Consider the following 21,303-nt stretch of genomic DNA (forward strand, 5'->3'; position numbering starts at 1 on the left):
GACTGCAAATCAGAATCAACAAACAGACAATAGGAAGGGTGATTTCCGATGAAGAAAGAAGGATAAGATCAGAGAGAATGAAAAAGTACTGGGCTGACAGGAAACTGAAAAATTCTTTGTATAAAGTTGGCTAGAGTGGTCCAATGAAGGCCATAAAATGTAAATAATAATAATAATAATAATAATAATAATAATAATAATAATAATAATAATAATAATAATAATAATAATAATAATAATAATAATAATAATAATAATAATAATAATACTTATAAAGTTGAAGACAGCAAAATACATACAGTGTAACAAATACAAAACATGTTCAATACTTTTTAGAATTTTTATTGAAATATTGCATATCATACATACACAATATTATAAATGCAACACATACTGTATGCCAAGATGATATTAATAACAGAGCCCACCTATGCTTAATTCTTGTGAAGAAAAGCGAATTAATCACAATCTCTTTCGTATACAAGTCTGAACAATGTATAGTCACAATTTAACTGTGAATTCACGCTCTTTGACGTATTAGCAAAAACACTAATAAATTGTCATATCACTTGTATTGCTCCAAGGATAACTTTCTGCATCAGAGCCGATTAAACTGATTTGTCTTCTTCATTCCCTTCTTCATCAGTTGTGGCACGAGCTAGATTTTCTATGATTTCATTTAATTCAAGATTTTCCGAAGTGAGTTCAACACTTTAATTCCATTGACACTTCAATACACCAAGGGTAACATAAAACTGACAAACAAAATTTTCCAGATCTAAGAAATTCAATTATGAGACAGAAGCAGTCACAGTACTGTTCTTTACAAGGGTATAGGTTTAAAGAGTGCAGGTAAATGTGACCTGGTACTTTGCAAAACCAGCGAGTAAAGAGTGGCATTCTTTACAAATTAATGGTCCTGCTGGAGCAAGTAATTAAAAGTTAACTTTTCTTCCAAGCATTGGTGAAAATTAATTGAATATTCCACGATCAAAGAGTAATAGACGGGATAGAGCACGGTATTCAGGTATTTTTCAATATATATATATGTGGCATCATTTGGAAATTTTCCACTCTTTCGTCCCTGAAACACCCAGCAAGAACATTCTTCAGCTTGTAACTTTTCTGTTAATAATAATATTAATAAAATAAATAACTGAATAAATAAAATTACTCAAAAACATAATAAAATTAATAAACCAAAATTAATCGAAATGTCCATAGTATGGGCACCAGAGTTCACCAGAATGGATCCCTCGAATTTAGATAGAGCATGATAATTCTTTATATCCCAGGGCGTGTACATAATGCTGCATACTGGTACATCTGCTTCAGGCCTTACCTAACCTTCTGAAAACAACTAAATACGTAGGAACTGCACCTAGGTTCATCAATAACGCCACTGATTCTAAAATATCTAACTATATTCTTAATAAAATCCGTGCATGAGCACCTCATCAACACACCAAAATACACTTATAATACACAAACACAAGATTGCTGGAAGACTCCATATTTACAACAACAACAATGAAAACAGTGGGAAAACGAAAGTGAGAACTAAGCCACCATTTGTAGTTAGTTCGTTGAACAATGTACATATATGTACATAAGAACCCTTCACTGTCTCTGTATCAACATGACTTGCCGATTCTCATAATCGGCAGTTGTAACATCACACAGATACTGTACCTCGTAATACTATGTTCACAGACTTTAACACTTGTAAAGATATATACATTTGAGCAAGACACGCTTGTCGATCCTGAACATAAATTATGGAAAGTCTGAGATAGCTTTCACCAACATATAATGCCAGGCTGCCACAAAATGATACAATACTAAGTTGTATGCCAGTCACTTCTCACAAACATAAAAATACTACGTTCCACAAACAAGACTACGTTCCACAAATGTTTGAAGTCCAGTATAGTGCAACAGCATTACTCCAATATCGTATATTCAGTTTCACTCCCATGTGTGTTCACACTCCTTCATCCCCGTATAGTGTGTCTGCACTACTTCCTTCTGGTACAGTGTGTTCGCACTCCTTCATCCCCGTACAGTGTGCCCGCACTACTTCCTTCTGGTACAGTGTGTCCGCACTCCTTCTTTCCCGTACCGTGTGTGCGCACCACTTCATTCCTCTACAGTCTGTCCAGTTCCCTTCCGTTGTGATGTCGAAGTTTATATAGACCTCCGCTTCCCCCTTCCTCTCACATGATACATCTGGATTGGTCCTTGCCAGCCAATCATGAGTGTCTCCTCTAGTCAAGACCATGCCGTGAATCTCTTCCAGTGTCCCAAGGCAATAACACACTCTGGGGTGTTTCACATGAGTCATATAACTTTTCTCGTACAACAACAAGCGTATCTCATCAGACTGGGATATATACATGACTCATAGAACTTCCCGACGACAACAGAAAGTACATCTCATCAAACACTGGGGTACACATGATTCATCCAAATTACTAGAGTTATTAAAGCAATGTTTTCCCAGCCATAGTTCAAAACAAATTACTCATTCTACATATATGGAGATCTCCCAGATTACAAATATAAATGACAAAATATACAAATAAACTACTGATAATAATAATAATAATAATAATAATAATAATAATAATAATAATAATAATAATAATAATAATAATAATAATAATTGTTACCGTGTTTTTGTGGTAGTTAGGCGTGAAAGAAGGTGCGGGTGTGAACGGGTCTCAAGCTACGAAAGTAAAATTAATTTAAAATTTAACAAGGTTATATTTTCTTTTCAAAAACAAAGAAATAACAAGCATGGCAGGTACAAAGTAGCAAGTCAAAAGGGTAGTTACAATATTTAGAGGATTTGGGCTTCACGCCCTGACTTCACAATGCTTAGGCAATCAGCTCAGTTTTACCCCAAACACAAGTTTCAACAGAGGGGCAGAAAACCCCATTCATGCCTAGGAGCCCTTGCTCCAAATTACACTGAAAAGCCTCCACGAGGCATACAACACTCAATTTTCAAAAGAGCCACTCGCTCTCAACTTTAAGCCTCTCAAAGGCCACACCAAACTCCACCTTCGAGTTGTCCTCACTGGACATAGACACAGGGGTAAAATACCCAACCTACTGAGGTCTATTAAATAAAAAAAGGTTGATTACATGACCTCCAAAATAACAATTTGAGAGGAGGCGATCTGCACTCCTAATACACTTTGTTTTTAAAACCTAATTTGGCTCTTAGGCCACTGATGCAAGGGCTAATCCCATACTACGGAGGTGACTTTAGAAAAGAAACAAATTTACATAATGTTAAGGAAGAATAGGTTGAGAAAAAAAGTTCACCTCAAAACAATATGAGTGGGAGATCGAGAGGGTTAGCACTCTCTATCCCAATATGCAGCTTTAAAAGAGAATAGATGAAAAGAGTAGTTACATTTTAGGAAAAGGTTACATAGAAGAAACGCTTCGAACCCGCCCCGAGAGTTAAACTGCCGACCTAGCAAGAAAAGAAGTTATTAAGAGGCCATTACCTGGTGTTGAACAGCTGGAGAAGAAAGAGGTGCTTCCCGCCCCCTGCTATGTACTTTACACACTGAAAGATGGAACAGAAGTGGCGCAGAGACCCTAAAATCAGCAGTTTATATACTCTCGCGGAAGGTTCTAGGCGTTAGGGGAATGAAAACACCCTCCCACAAACTTTTTATTGGGTAGGATACAGCAACATATTCAAGTTGGGGGAAGATACCTATGATTGGTCAGCAATTAATAAAAGAAATTCGGGATTGGGTAAATACAAAACAAGGGGAAAGAGAGGGGTATACAGCCAACTTAAACAATAACAGAAAGAAATTTAACAAGAAACAAACTTTTGAAATAAAAATTTCTCCAAAAAACAGTTCTTTCACTCCGCACTAGGGTGCACTATTGTTGATCTTCAGTCGTGTCCTCTAGAAGAGAAAGTTCACACTTCTTACTACAAGCAAAACAAAAATACGTCGAAAATGACACAGTTCAAAAACTCTACAATTTCCAGGTAGTGACATCTTCTGAGAAACTTGAAGATTAATACCGTCAATAAAGTTCAGACTTCCTCCAGCAGAGGAGTTTCAACTGGCGCACATTTTAAATAAGCGGCGTGGAGGTGTACCGCCCGGTACAGACCTCCCCCCCCCCAAATGTTCCTCCAGGGGTGACACATGAAATTTGTTTGAAAACAAGGTCCAAGTTTTGATATAGATATGGAGATTAATTGCTGAAGAATGTATAAGATTTTCTTAATGTGGTTTGATTCAGTTTCAAAATTTTTGTTGTAACTGGAGAAGTACTGTTTTAATGTTTGTAGAAGGTTGAATTGAGAAGGAAAACTTTAGTTTTAAAGTCGAGGAAAAATTTTCTAAGTCCACCAGATTTTGTTGTTGAATTCCCAAGTGTAGTCATTGCTTATAGTAACTGTCCATGTAGTTGATGTTGATGAAGTTGGATGGCCAGACCGGCCGTTGCAGCTTGCGTCCAAAGGAGGCCGCTCGGACCCCTCAAGTACCCTGAGATACCGCTCGCCCGCACTGTGAGGGGAGCAGTGGTGTTGAAGCACGCCGCGCCCGCGGTGAACATATACAGGCTGCGGGCAAGTAGCAGGTCGTGCGCCGCACATCAGCCTTGGCCGGGAGGAGAGCTCCGGCTCGCCGTGCACATGTCGTCCTCGCTGGGGTCGAGGGGGCCCTTCCTCAAGCCCAGTCGCGGCACGGCGCCACGCGGCTGCGGGGGCACTGAAACATTAAAACTAGGCGGCAGAATTGTTGGACCATCATCTTTTTTTTGAGGGCACAGGCTTGGTGGAGAGGTTGAGGGGCCAGCGGCGTGCAGATATCCATGGCATTTAATATAAGTAAGCCACAGTGTGTATAGCAGGAGACGGGAGCGTGGTAATGGCCATGGTAAGGACAAAATGGCAGTTTAACGGATCGGGGAAGGTTTTACAAAAAGCTTACATATAAAACAAAATATTATAGAAGGGGCAGAAAGCCTTAAAAGTGAAACTCAAAAAAATATATAACCTTGATATTCCTTTCAAAATAATATGAAGCAAGTTAACACAGAAATTACACCGGTTTCACCTGGGACAGGTGAACCCTAAATATCCTCTCGGTGGCTGGATTACTTAATAGCAACGTAACCGGCGTAAGAAAATCGAGAATGATACAAGGCCCATGAAATCTGGGGGCAAGCTTGCCCGCGGGAACAAAGTTCTTGACCATAACTTGGTCACCTACCTTCAAAGGGGTGGGTCTCCGTCCACGATCATACCTTTCCCTAACCTTTTCATGAGACACTTTAAGATTGGCTTTAGCCTTCTTCCAAAGATCTTTAATGTTGTCCGGATCTATTGTCTCGGGTAGAATGTCACTCAGAGACCAGAGGTTAGAGAGCGGCGTGTTGGGAACAAACTTGAACATCAACGAGGCTGGAGTAAATTTATGTGATTCATGAACCGCCGAATTCAAAGCAAAAGCTAACCAATGCAGGGACGTATCCCACCTGGAATGATCTTCATGATGATAGGCAATAAGCGCGGACCTGAGATTACGGTTAACCCGTTCAGCCAGAGATGGTTGAGGGTAATAAGCAGAAGTAGTTACATGAGAGGTGGACAAGTCGAAACAGAATTTACGAAAAAGATTAGATGTGAACGCCTTAGCATTATCAGACACAATATATTGGCACGGACCAAAAGAGGCAAAAATAGAATTTAAGCAAGTAATGGTAGACTGAGCGGTAGCCAGCTTAGTCAGAAATAACCAGGAAAATCTAGTAAAGCCATCTACGCATACAAGGATAAACTTGTTAGCATTTCCCTTAGACTGGGGGAAGGGTCCTACATAATCAATATACAAGCGTTCCATGGGACGCGACGCTTGATGCGAAGACAAAAGGCCTACCTTGGTGGACATGGTGGGTTTACTGAGCAAACAAGATTTACAAGCTTTTACTAGTTCACGGATTTCACCGTCCATACCTTTCCAGATGAACATTTCACGAATCTTCTCACGAGTTTTAAAGATTCCAAGATGCCCTCCTAATGGGGTCTCATGATAATACTTGAAGATCATAGGTACAAGAACAGCTGGAACGACAACTTTCATCATCTTATCATGCCTCGAGGGGCAACATAAAACACCATTCCTCAGAACATAAGGGACGACATGTTCCCCAGAAGAAAGGGTTTCCATTATCGGAGCCAGCGTCGGATCTTCACGTTGGTATTTCTCGATATCCCTAAAAAGCATGGGAGCATCTGTTAAGATGGCATTAACACCAGATAGTATGGACTCGGAAGGTGATGAACTATCGACCGGTTCATGGGTCTCGACGTCGTTGGAAAACATACGGCTGAGTCCATCAGCAACAATATTTTCGGTACCTCTGATATGCCTGACATCGAACTGGAAGGCAGAAATACGGATGGCCCAACGGGCTATACGACCAGTACGACGCGGCCTACCTAAGACCCAGCTTAAGGCTTGATTATCTGTCTCCAGGTCAAATTTGACGTGTTCCAGATAGAGACGGAACTTCTCTAAGGCGAATAAGACTGCCAAACCTTCGAGCTCATAGATGGAATACTTGGTTTCTTGAGCCGATAGAGTCCTAGATGCATAGGCGATGGGTCGCCTCCCTAGTTCAGTCTCTTGAAGAAGGACTGCAGCTACTGCTGACGACGACGCGTCGGTTTGGACGATGAATTTCTTCGAGAAATCAGGCATAGCAAGTACAGGGGCATTACAGAGAGCTAATTTAAGATCTTCAAAAGCGGCTTGTTGAGAAGGTCCCCACTCGAATTTGATGCCTTTCCTACGAAGAAGGCTTAAGGGCGCCGCTCTATTAGCGAAGTTAGGAATAAACTTCCTGAAGAAATTCACCATACCAATGAACCTGGCGATACCTTTAATGTCCTTGGGAGGTTTAAAATCACGGATGGCCTGTGTTCTAGAATGATCGACTGCTACACCATCAGGTGACACAATATGCCCTAGGAATAACATAGAGGGCTTAGCAAAGGCAACCTTGGACAACTTGACAGTTAACCCAGCCTTACGAAGGCGATCGAGAACTTCTCGCAGATGATCTAGATGTTCTTCAAAAGTTTCTGAAAATACGATGACATCATCCAAGTAGTGATATAAGTACTCAAATTTGATGTCGGAGAAGACCTTATCTAGTAGCCTAGTGAGTACAGCTGCTCCCGTGGGGAGCCCGAAAGGCACGCGGTTGTATTCATACAAGTTCCAGTCCGTGGCAAACGCTGTAAGGTGTTTAGACTCTTCGGCAAGGGGAATTTGATTATAGGCCTGATTCAAGTCCAAGATAGTAAAGAACTTGGCCTTACGAAACCATGAAAAGCAAGAATGAAGGTCAGGAAGGGGCACAGATTGCAACACCACCTTCCGATTGAGAGCCCTATAATCAATGACAGGCCTGAAGCCTCCTTGGGGTTTCGGGACTAGAAAAATAGGTGAAGAATACGCCGACTTAGAGGGCCTAATAATACCATCCTTCAACATTTGATCGATGATTTCTTTCAATGCCTTCATTTTAGGTGGAGATAGCCTATATGGTGGAAAACGGACAGGAATCGAATCCGTGACCTCAATTTTGTATTCAATAAGGTCAGTAACACCAAGAGTATCAGAGAACACCTCTGGAAATGACTGACATAATTTACGAATACTATCAGCCTGCTCCTCAGGTAGATGTCTAAGGTCTAACAACATCTCATCCTGGGTAGGCGAAATAGATGAACATGACACGGAATTACACTTTAACAAGGGAATTTTACATTTGGACGCAAATTTGAATGTGCACGACTTACTCTGAAGATCGAGCACAAGACCAGTGTGAGAAATGAAGTCCGCTCCCAGTATGATGGGGCAAGACAAGTGCTTAGCCACAAACAGTTTGGTTTTCCATGTAAATTTAAAAATACGAATTTTGACCAGTAAGGAACCTAGAATTTCTAATGGGGATGAATTAGCCGAAACATATTGAACAGGAGATGAGACATAGTCAGGTAGTTTACAAACAGACTTAAATTTTGAATACCATTGGTCCGAAATAATTGAACAAACACTACCTGAATCTAATAGAGCGGTTATAGGCTCGTTATTTAACTCAATCTTAAGAAAAGGAATAGGTGCGGGGGTATCCGCCGCAATCCTAAGACATTCTTTAGGGCATTCAAAAGATGAATTTGAAGACTGCTCGTTCCCTGAATTTACAACCTGTTTACTAGGGGCTGAGTCTCGGGAAGATGGATTAGTCGACTCAGCCGAAGCCACTAGTCACTTTTTATTATTGGCATAGGTGGAATTTGCACCAGAAGTTGAGCAGGAGGGGGTGCTATTCGAATTTGGGCAATTCTTGGCGATATGTGAGAAAGCCCCACATTTAAAACAGCCTTGTGATGAACCAGCCCCATTCCTTGTCCCACTCGACTTGATCAGTGGACACTTATTGCGCAGGTGGTCAGGCGACCCACAAGCATAACATTTACGAGGGGTGACTGATCGGTGAGGTGGAGGGCGAGTATTACTATAGGAAGGCGGGGGTTCTTTCGCTACACGCAAAGAATCGGCATATCTAACTCCTTCTGCTGAGACGGCCAATGCTTCAAGTTCCGAGAAAGTTTGCGGGCACGCCGCGAAACACAAATATGACCTATAGGATGGTGAAATACCTTCCACAATAGCTTGTACAATTTGATCCTCAGGGAAGTGAAGAGCAAACACCCTAGTATAGAATTTAATATCTTGTATGAAATCAGCCAAGTTCTCATCCAAGTGCTGTACACGATAATAGTACTTCTGAATCAGAGATGACCTCGCGCGAGCAGGAATAAAATTTGCAAGCAAGTGTGCGTGAAAATCTTCAATAGATGACTGTTCAGCTATGGCTCTTACTATTTTGTCGGAGAGAATACCAATTGCATAAGGATAGATGATTTGCAAAATTTGACATGGAGAAAGAGAAAAAACAAGGGCATGATCCTGAAATTCAACTAAAAATCTTAAAAATGAAATTACGTCACTGGTGGTATTAACGGAAAACTTAGAGATACCTCTGAGCAACATTGCCAATGGATGAGGCAAGCTGCTAAACCCTGGTGACATAGTAGGTAAAGATTTCAATGGCAAGGAAGTTAATTCAGAACGTACATTATTTAATGAGTTATGGCATTCAGACTCGTCCAATGGGGCAGAGGTTGTTTGAGCAGCAATGGTTTTCCTATTTGCTTCTCCCTTAGGAGGCTCTTCCTCACTACCTACATTCACTGTGGTGGGTAGATCGCTTTTGGGAGGAACCTCCCCCGTTAACAATTGAGTGACCTTGCTAGACAATTCCGAAATATTTTCAAGCAGCGTACTAGCTTCTTTCTTCTGAACGTCATTCAGCTTTAGAGACAACAGATCGTTAACTCTATTTGAGAAATGATATAGCCTGGCTTGCACACGCTTAATTTGATTAGGAGAGGGGTCATTTTCATCAAAAAAACTAACTACAGATGCTAGCCCAGTAATATTCTCGACGATCGTGGAAAGAGAGTCGTCAATTTCTTTCTCTCCCAAGGTGGGGATGGAAATAGGCAACTCAAGGGACTCTCTAAGCTTGTTTGTGTCTATCGCAACCGTGCCTCCAGATTGCACATTTCTAATAGTCAATTCGTAGATTAACTCCTCCTTGCGCAAATAGTTAAGATGGAGAACATCACGAGGGCCGGGCATGATGACAGAACAATAAAAAAAATCAAAAAATTCCAGCAACTGAGAAAATTGTTAGAGTTCGGAACAAAACAATGTTTAGCCGTCAAAAGGGGCTAAATTGAGACCCATTCAACCACGCTCTGCTACCACTTGTTACCGTGTTTTTGTGGTAGTTAGGCGTGAAAGAAGGTGCGGGTGTGAACGGGTCTCAAGCTACGAAAGTAAAATTAATTTAAAATTTAACAAGGTTATATTTTCTTTTCAAAAACAAAGAAATAACAAGCATGGCAGGTACAAAGTAGCAAGTCAAAAGGGTAGTTACAATATTTAGAGGATTTGGGCTTCACGCCCTGACTTCACAATGCTTAGGCAATCAGCTCAGTTTTACCCCAAACACAAGTTTCAACAGAGGGGCAGAAAACCCCATTCATGCCTAGGAGCCCTTGCTCCAAATTACACTGAAAAGCCTCCACGAGGCATACAACACTCAATTTTCAAAAGAGCCACTCGCTCTCAACTTTAAGCCTCTCAAAGGCCACACCAAACTCCACCTTCGAGTTGTCCTCACTGGACATAGACACAGGGGTAAAATACCCAACCTACTGAGGTCTATTAAATAAAAAAAGGTTGATTACATGACCTCCAAAATAACAATTTGAGAGGAGGCGATCTGCACTCCTAATACACTTTGTTTTTAAAACCTAATTTGGCTCTTAGGCCACTGATGCAAGGGCTAATCCCATACTACGGAGGTGACTTTAGAAAAGAAACAAATTTACATAATGTTAAGGAAGAATAGGTTGAGAAAAAAAGTTCACCTCAAAACAATATGAGTGGGAGATCGAGAGGGTTAGCACTCTCTATCCCAATATGCAGCTTTAAAAGAGAATAGATGAAAAGAGTAGTTACATTTTAGGAAAAGGTTACATAGAAGAAATGCTTCGAACCCGCCCCGAGAGTTAAACTGCCGACCTAGCAAGAAAAGAAGTTATTAAGAGGCCATTACCTGGTGTTGAACAGCTGGAGAAGAAAGAGGCGCTTCCCGCCCCCTGCTATGTACTTTACACACTGAAAGATGGAACAGAAGTGGCGCAGAGACCCTAAAATCAGCAGTTTATATACTCTCGCGGAAGGTTCTAGGCGTTAGGGGAATGAAAACACCCTCCCACAAACTTTTTATTGGGTAGGATACAGCAACATATTCAAGTTGGGGGAAGATACCTATGATTGGTCAGCAATTAATAAAAGAAATTCGGGATTGGGTAAATACAAAACAAGGGGAAAGAGAGGGGTATACAGCCAACTTAAACAATAACAGAAAGAAATTTAACAAGAAACAAACTTTTGAAATAAAAATTTCTCCAAAAAACAGTTCTTTCACTCCGCACTAGGGTGCACTATTGTTGATCTTCAGTCGTGTCCTCTAGAAGAGAAAGTTCACACTTCTTACTACAAGCAAAACAAAAATACGTCGAAAATGACACAGTTCAAAAACTCTACAATTTCCAGGTAGTGACATCTTCTGAGAAACTTGAAGATTAATACCGTCAATAAAGTTCAGACTTCCTCCAGCAGAGGAGTTTCAACTGGCGCACATTTTAAATAAGCGGCGTGGAGGTGTACCGCCCGGTACAATAATAATAATAATAATAATAATAATAATAATAATAATAATAATAATAATAATAATAATAATAATAATAATAATAATAATAAATCAAATACTGACAATGATATCCCTCACCTGTACATATAGTGTGAGGGTGTGATATATGTACTATCACAAGCTATTAACACTTTGCCTAGTGCAGGCATACACACCCACCACTAACCTAACCGTTGGTGTGTTTCAGCACTCAGGAGGTCACTCGTTTTCCTTGGATGTTCATGTATTTCTTTTTATAAGGCTCCAAAGATCTGACCTTGACCATGTATTTTTTAGAACCTTCGAAAAGGGAAATACCAGTCCAATAATTCAGTTTAGTGCCAACATTGATTCACGCAACAAGTGCTGTCATACAGTATTCCAGCTGATCAACTCAAAAGTATGGTAAATGAAATTTGTGCAAATGAAGAAATTGACAATGAAATGATCAGAATGAGATAATCTTGACTGTAGTGTAGTATACTGAGGTAGAAAGTGATCCCCATCACGGTGCTAGAAAAAGTGAAAACCTCATGGCTACATCCGCATTGCCTTATACGTCAGCAGCATGGGCAGACAGTGACATTTTATCAAGAATAGTTACATTTACAAGTAACTGATATCTCACAGAACTGTCTCATTCTTTTTTTTTTTTTTAATTCTCATAGATAAAGATTTAGTTAATACAGTCATATTGCTATACATGCCTGTTCCTCCCCTCACTTGTGAGATCATAATTTAGGAGATGTAATAATAGATGTGATGTGGACATACCTTACTTTTATGATGGGAGTGAGGAATATTGGTCCACAGGACCCTTCTTTCATACAACATATTATGTACGAAAATTATATTTTTGGCGATTCAAAACAATACAGAAAATTCTTAATTTTTCAGATACTCAAGCACAACCAGCTGAAAAACTATTTATCAAGTATGAAAATATTAATTAAAACTTTGTTTTAAAGTACTGATTAGTTATTTAAAGAATAGTGGTCTCCCCCCCCCCACCACCACCACCTTTGGGATTGACGATTTAAATGGCCTGTCAGGGTGTAGAAGTCATTAAAATATGCTTCGCACGAGCCACAGGGAACTTCTTTTTCTTTTATCAATATAGAAGATATTAACAGTCACATAACAAAGGCAAGTTCAGCAATTGACCCCAAACAGCTTTTTTAACTGGAGAATTTGTTTTGACTTGACTTTTACTTGACCACTGCATTATCTCAAGAAAGATCCTCTTTTGACTGCAATTCATTGTTGAGTTGTAGCAATCATTAACCAATAAATCAAGATATTGGATTTGTTCTCTCTAAGTTTTAAACTAATCCAAACTACAGTTTTTAAAAATACAAAAATTTCTTGAGAAAAAATACCTAAAATAGGGGCTTAAGAAAGTGCAGTGCAAAAATTATGTGTGTACATATGGTAATGTTTTAGATTTTGCATCCTAATACAGTTGAACCTCGATATCTCAAACCTCCATTACTCCAATTTTCAGTATCTCAAAGTAACCTCAATTTCCTGACTGTTTGTCCTATTCTTCATGTGTATTTATTTCTCTATTACTCAAAATTCAGTTACACGAATTTCTCTATTTCTCAAAGCAAATGTTTCCTCCCTTGAAGAAAAAAATACTCTGTAAGTCGAATTTTGTACAACACTGACTGTGCAATACAGCATTTATAGTTTGCGCGGAACAGTTAACAAGTAAAGAAATGGATTACAGTGATGCTGGGAGCTAATATGACAGGAACCGAAAAACAAACTTATAGTGATCAGAAAATTGGTGAAGCCTCATTGTTTTTAGGGTGTGAATTCATTACTTGTCACGTACAAAAGCAACCCGGGAAGTTCTGGATGACAAGCTCCATTTACGAATATCTTGGCTGCATGGTTTTGAACCTATATACAGAGTCAGTCAAATATAAATGACAAGGTTTCTCACAGAAATAAATATTGTTGATAAGTATGTGGAAGAAAAGAAGGTTAACAGTAAAAAAAAGAAGAGGCTAACGATTTTTTTTCAAAGATGTTAACGGAGGTATGTTTCTTGTTTCACTACTGTATGTACTGTATCCTGTCTTCTAAAAAACTTACTTTAATAAGGGTCATAATTAAAGCAATGCCATAAAATCAGTGGTGGTTCGTGCATGAAGGGCTTTTGGGTGGCGCCCCACCGCCTTTTCAAAACATTTAACATTATTTCACTCTGTAATTGATTGCATAAAGAGATGGGCAAATGTAGTGAAAGTCAAACTTATAGTGATGTGCTGTTCAGTTATACAAAGTTATCTTTGTTATTTCAGCTGTAAACATTTTTCTTTTCTATTTTCAAGAAAATGGCAATGGCTTTCAGACTGTGGCCGCTGCCCAGCACACTCTATGTTTTCTCTCTAATTGTGAGGCGTTCAGACTGTGGCAGCAGAGCCCTGAGCGGGTCCCACACTTTGCAAGTGTGCGGGGTGCGGGAGGAGCCAGGAAGAACAATGTGGGGTTGTCAGGGGAAGAAAGAGTGCAGGCGGGTGTATGGTCTGCAAGGTTAGTATGGTCTGTCTGGCAGAGCCCTCAGAAGGTTCCTAGAGTTTAGCAAGGGTGCGGGGTGTGGGAGCGGGAGGAGCCTGGAAGAATGATGTCAGCTTGTCAGGGGAAGGAAGAGCTCAGGCGGCTGTAAGTGCTGAACGGCGGAGTCCTCAGCACATCGCCAACACTTTGCAATGTACCTAGGCTCCCCCCCCCCCCCCCACGTCTTATATTAACTGTTGTTAGAGATTAATTCAAAAACATTTTACAAAACAATGAATTCCGTTATAGTGACTATTTAAACAATTCCGTTCTATAAATAAGCTAAAATAAAGATTCAAATTGTAACCATAATGTGACAGCACTATTTGTAGTGTGATCAAATTGTTAAATATGTTCTCATGCTTTGAAATTTGAGCAAGGAGAGAGAAATTCGGGAGTGCACTGTTTATTTGTTTTTATGAATGTTGTTATTATCACTTGAGACTGTGATCTGTGAAACAGTGCAGTTCCATAATAGTCGGCATTGCATTAGCTGTTAGTCTATTAAAGTGTGTGCATAAATGCCATTGTAGGGCAGTTAAGTCATTAATTAATATTGTAATGCAGGCAGATTTCTATTCAGCTAGTGTCATCAAATTATTATTATTATTCATCTAAAATTATCGTGGTGCTGGTCAGTGAAAACTCGACCGATTGGGGAGGGGAAAGAGATGGCGGCACAGCCCTGCCAGAGTAAAATGTCATGAACCGGCACTGCATAAAATACTGTATTCAATATTCAATATATGTCTGTAGGTACATATGGTTCAATTATGCTCTATGTATGCTCAAAACGGTATTCTCTATATCTCAAAATTTCAATAACTCGAAATAAAATTTAGCTCCTGAGGTGATTTGAGATATCAAGGTTCCACTGTAACTACTTAACAGTTTTTGAAGACACTGAAGTTCCAGAATTTTTCTCCACAGGAGTTATTCTTCGTGCTGGTAGATCCCCCAATCTAAGCCTGGTGTGTTCAAGCATCTCAGGATTGCACCTGCCATCTTGAGCTCTGCCATCTGAACCATTCAGTCCAGCTTCTGTATTTGGTGTATATTGAAACAGTTTATGTGAATCATCCAATAACAAAACAAGAAGACTAAACTCACATTCTGTTTACTTTGCAGTGTCCGCTGGCAAGTGGTCGTTTTCCAGTACCTGGATACTGCAACACATACCTGGAATGCTCAGTTGGTCAACCAAAGTTTGTCATTTGTGCTGGAAATTTGCATTTTAATGCTTTAACCAAACAGTGTGATGATCCCACCAAAGCTGCATGTGAAGTCTCTGTAAGTATACACAATTGCTAATTCTTACGGTAAGTTAAAAATTTCAGTTGCACAGGGTCTGGAGGAATGGATAAACCTGATTTGAGACACGCAGTATTGCATCACTGTTGCGCCTGTGCGAACTAAGTGTGTGTGCGTGTGTGCGTGCGTGTGTGTGTTTTTTTGCATTGAGGAAGGACTGCCATTTGTAAGTATGGCCTTGTCAAGTTCAGAGCATTGAGCATTCACCTTTGAGGCATATTTAAAAAATAACGAGTCTCCCATCACCGTTCAGCGACTCTTTCATCGCCATTTCCGGTTGGACTGACATTATAAAGTCCCCAATTATTGGACGTATGTTTGGTAGGTGCAACAATTCAGGACTTCTGCATTATGTGCGAAGAAGAAAAGCCTGGGGTGATGAAAGACACAGCTGACCCCAGACAGAGTGGAGGAGGCCGTCAGGCCCTTATCCGAAGTCTTCGGCCTTCTGCTGCCAGACATGACTTTGCGCTAAGAATGTCAAATCGTTCCCTGTGGCACATCATCCGTGACGACTGCACTTTCACCCATACAAAATGCAGGTCATAAATTAAACAAACAAGATAAAAAATGCCCGACGGACCTTTGTGTTGTGTTTCCTGTAAATTTTAGCAACCAACGCAAACTTTCATTCACCGCCTGGAGAAATGCGCTGAACATGATGGTAACCATCTGTCAGGTGTTATATACAAAACCAACTAAATGGCATATATGGTATTTAATGGCATATATTTTTCTTTGTTTTCATTATGCGTTTCAATAAGTCTTTCTATTTGTTTCGAAGTTCTGTTCTTTTTATATCCTACTGCTCATTTCGCTGGACCCTGTAGTTCACATTGGTGTGGTACCTGCTATCATGCTCACACTATCGATAGACATAGACAGGGCCACCCCCATAAATTCTGGGCCTTCTGATAAATCAAGATGGCAAGTTTGCCCTTTCCTCAACTTCATCATTAAGTACCAAAGAACATTTGTTCAATAGTGGGTACAGCTGTAAGGAGTCAAAGGAAGCATTTACTGAAGAAGCAAAGCTAATAAATGCTATTTTCTGATATTGTGGTGTGGGGAATGGAGACAAAGGAAGGATGATGATGATGATGATGATGATGATGATGATGATGATGATGATGATGATGATGATGATGATGATGATAATCCTGACTCACATCCCCTAACCTTTGAGGAACTAGAAAATATCATTTCAAGCTTTAAAAGCAATAAAGCATCAGGAGAAAACAAGATCACAGCCGAACTTTGGAAGAATGCTAACAAGGAAGCAATAGAATCCCTACAAAATGTTTTTGAAGAAATCTGAGTCAAAGAAAGGATTCCAGAAGAATGCAAGATGGCCCTTATCCACCCAATCCACAGGAAGGGAGATAAAATGAACCCCAACAACTATAGAGGCGTATCACTTTTGGATATTACATGTAAGATATTCTCAAAGGCCTTACTTAATAGAACAGAACCAAAGTTAGATCGTCAATTGGGAGAATATCAATTGGGATTCAGAAAGGGGAGATCCTGTCCAGAACAAACCTTGAACCTTTGAAAATCTCATAGCATACCAGAAATCTAGGGCAAAAAAGTATGTCATTACCTTTATTGACTTCCAAAAGGTGTATGACTCACTAGACTGGGAAAATCTCCTTTATGTGCTCAAAGAATTTGGTCTAGACAACAAAACAACAAATCTCATTAGGGAAACTCTCACTAATACATTTTTCAAAGTCAAATTCATGGGAAAATTGTTGGCTCCTTTTGAGATTAAAATTGGTGTTCGACAGAGTGACGGATTGTCCATCATATTGTTCAATTGTGTCTTGGAGAAGGTAGTCAGAGAATGGGATAAGACAACCAGTGGTGGAATTTGATTGGGATTGGTAAACAAGGGTATCAAGATCAAATGTTTAGCTTTTGCAGATGACATGGCCTTACTAGCTGAGATGTGGGAGGAAGCAAAGGAGCAGTCTATCGAACTACTGAAGCAAGCAGAGAAGATAGGTTTCAAAATTGCCTTTGGAAAGACCAAAATAATAACCAACAATAAGAATCCTCCAAAATATTTTAAAGTGGGGGAACAAAAACTAGAGAACATCAGGAATAACCAAAATTAAGATGATGGTAATGATGCTTGTTGTTTAAAGGGGCCTAACATCTGAGGTCATTGGCTCCCAACATTAAGAATCCTCCAAAATATTTGAAAGTGGGTGAACAGAAAAATAGAGGTTGTCAGGGATTTCAAATACCTTGGTGAATGGATCAGTTGGAATGGTCTTGAGAAGAAAGCAATGGAATCTTGACAAACTAGAATAGAAATGGCCTTCCAGCTTATGAAAGATAGTTATAACAAAAGATCCCTCTCCTGGAATTCCAAGATCAGACATTATAATACAGTATTCAAGCCTGAAGCCCTTTATGCTGCAGAAACACTATCTATAACTACATATGATCCAATGGAAAAGTTGGAGATCAAGGAAAGGAAAATACTATGAAAAATTCTAGACCCCAAATTCCATAAATAACAAACTTTTACACATCAGCATGAAACCCTGTATAGGAAAACAGAAAGGATTTCTGACACAGTAAGGAAAAGGAGAATTGACGTCTGTGGTCACATCCTAAGAATAGACCCAAAAAGGATAACAAAAAGAATCTTTGACTATTTCTGCAATAAGAAAACCAAGCGAACTGGTTTAAGGAAAGTGAGAAAGACCTATGAGAGTTCCAAATTACAGAAGAGATGCTCATAGATGGATCCGTGAAGAAAATAACCAAAGATAAAGAGGTTCCAGGAGAGGGTGAAGCCCAAACTGTAGCCACACTCAAGATAATTATGCCTGCATGTACTAAATAATAATAATAATAATAATAATAATAATAATAATAATAATAATAATAATAATAATAATAATAATAATAATAATAATAATAATAATAATAATAATAATAATAATAATAATAATAATAATAATAATAATAATAATAATAATAATAATAATAATAATAATAATAATAATAATAATAATAATAATAATAATAATAATAATAATAATAATAATAATAATAATAATAATAATAATAATAATAATAATAATAATAATAATAATAATAATAAACTGACACTTAATACAGAAGCAGTGGTTACACATCAAAACATGGAAATACAATGGTAGATAATAAATACGCAAAATCAGATCGTACGCTGGAAACTTATAGGCCTAATAATGACAACTAATAAAGGTTTGTGGAAGGTGCAGGAGCCCTATGAGGTCCATGGAAAGGTATGACATTATGGGGGAGAAAGAATTTACAAGAAACAAAGTTAAATGACATAACAACAGATATTTAACTCAACAGGATACTTAAGTCATTTGATAAAATACAAGTTTAACGTCGTAGGCTTATGCAGAATTACAATGGTTTTTTATTTAAAATGCAAGTGAAAGAATTCAAATTAAAAACAGCGAGAATCTAGGGCAAACTCAGACATGTTAAATTTAAAACTTTGAAAATTACATTAAGCAAAGAAATACTGAAATGCAAAAGGAGTTAAATTAAATCAAACAAAATCAGAAGACATTGAGAATAAAATGAAAATAGCGCTTACCACGGAAAGCTGGAGTTCCTGAGGGGACCTTCTTGAGCGCATCTGCACTCGAGGACGGTCAGATGTAAATGACGCAGCCTAATCGCATCCCGCACGCGAAGCGGCCTAAGGCCGGAAATTGACAAATCACAATCCCCCAATGGGAAACGAATTCCACTGGAGTCCCGTTTTTTTTTCTCCAATCGAAAAATCTGTTAATTTAGCCAATCCAATTCAATCCAATAGTATGACCATATATGTATTTCCTGGCCTACTGATGCGAGAGGAATTATATAACCTGTTTCACCATCGGTAACCGCACGTGTGGTATAGGATGCCTCAAAATTAAGTTACCTTTTAAATTTCTTAATCTCATTACAAACATCAAATTAACATTTGGTCAAGTTACATAAAATTTGAATACAACAATCACTTCAGAATACTTCTTGCATACAATTTGAATACAATCATCTCTTCAAAATACGAAGCATGTTTTTTAAGTAAGGTCCATTTTGGTGTAGACACTAGTAGTTCGTGCATATCGCAACGAGCGCGTGCATCGTGTACTGGCATGCCTTGGGAACAACTGTACACAATTTCAGCTCTGTAGCTAACCTGTATTGTTCTGTTCCGTGCTTTCAAAATGTTTAAGAGTATCAACTCGCCCGCCGTGTGTGAGGTTCGGTCAGTGATATGGTTTTTGTCAGCAAGGAACCTATCTGCTGCAGAAATTCATCTACAGATTTGTGAAGTGTACGGTGATACTGTTATGAGTGAAAGCAAAGTGCGTAAGTGGGTACGACAGTTCAAAGATGGCCATGACAATGTCCATGATGAGGACCGCTCTGGTCGCCCTTCTTTGATTACAGACAATTTGGTGGCTTCAGTTGAAGCGAAGATTCGTGAAAACAGGTGCTTCACAATAACAGGTCTCTCAAACAAATTTCCTGACATGTTGAGATCAGTGCTTTACAACATTGTTTCTGAACACCTAAAGTTTAGGAAACTGTGCTCCCGTTGGGTCCTGAAACTCCTAACAGAGGACCACAAAAACCAAAGATTTGATGTGCGATGAAGTTCTTGACTCGTTATGATGAAGAAGGTGATGGCTTCTTGAGTCAGATCGTAACTGGAGACGATACATGGGTTTCGCATATCACGCCTGAATCGAAGCAACAGAACATGGAATCGAGAAACACACACTCGCCTGTAAAGGTGAAGGCCAAACAGACTCTGTCCCAGCGCTGAAATTATGGCGTTGGTGTTTTGGGATAGGCATGGTGTTTTGTTGGTCGACTTCATGCAAAGAGGAACCACTAACAATGCAGAAGCATACTGCCAAACCCTGAGAAAGCTACACAAAGCGGTTCAAAACAAAAGACACGGTATTCTGACAAAGGGAATTGTCCTTCTCCATGACAATGCAAGACCTCACACTGCAGGTCAGAACCGCGATTTATTGGACAGTTTTGGCTGGGATGTTTTAGACCACCCACCCTACAGTCCTGATCTTGCACCAAGCGATTACCATCTGTTCCTCCACCTCAAACATCACCTCAGTGGCAACCATTACAATGATGACGATGACGTGAAAACGGCAGTGAACTCTTGGTTATCGGAGCAGGCGGCAAGTTTCTATGAAGAGGGTATTTTAAAATTGGTTACGAGGTATGATAAGTGTTTGAACAAACTTGGCAACTATGTCAAAAAATAGAGTGAAGTATGTACTTTCTGAAAATAAATTTACTTTTTTGAAATAACCTTTCGTTGTGTACTTATTTTCAAACAGACCTTACTTAAAAAACATGCCTCGTACTTGTTGCATCTTGCAATATATCCATATATCTTGCTGTCCTAAATTACATTAAGGGTTCAGCTAACTGCTGGTATCCCATGTGATATCGAATTAGTGAACGGCCTTAACATTTAGATGAAAATCTAGAGCTCAAGTCTCGGGAGCTACACTTTCCAGAATCAAGTGGAATTGGACAAAAGGAGTTTCAGGTTTTTGTTGTTGCATTTGAATGGTTTTTCTATTTATTTGGCCCTTCAGACAACATTGTAAACTAGACAGGCTATGTGACTCTGAATGTTTATATAAATTGAAGTTGTCATTATTTCATCATTTTTGGTTATCTTGCTTCTTTATTTGGAGCCTCCGTAGCTCAGGCAGCAGCATGTTGGCCTCTCACCACTGGGTTCCATGGTTCTCCGTGTGAGATTTGTGCTGGACAAAGCGGAGGCGGGACAAGTTTTTCTCCGGGTACTCCAGTTTTCCCTGTCATCTTTCATTCCAGCAACACTCTCCATTATCATTTCATTTCATCTGTCAGTCATTAATCATTGCCCCAGGGGAGTGCGACAGGCCTCGGCAGCCAGCACAATTCCTTTCCTCGCTGCAAGATGGAGGCTTCATTCATTTCATCCCTGAGCCAGTCAAT

General features: G+C 39.4%; 1 protein-coding gene across 1 annotated transcript in view; it reads left to right on the forward strand.

The window, feature by feature from the left end:
- The window catches only part of LOC136880865 (uncharacterized), a 117,907-nt gene that overhangs the window by 63,319 nt on the left and 33,285 nt on the right, over window positions 1–21,303 (forward strand). The window contains exon 8 of the mRNA XM_068229154.1: window positions 15,088–15,249. Coding sequence (XP_068085255.1) covers window positions 15,088–15,249 — 162 coding nt within the window. The remainder of the gene's footprint in view (window positions 1–15,087; window positions 15,250–21,303) is intronic.

The sequence above is a fragment of the Anabrus simplex genome, chromosome 9, assembly GCF_040414725.1.
Source record: "Anabrus simplex isolate iqAnaSimp1 chromosome 9, ASM4041472v1, whole genome shotgun sequence".
NCBI lineage: Eukaryota > Metazoa > Arthropoda > Insecta > Orthoptera > Tettigoniidae > Anabrus > Anabrus simplex.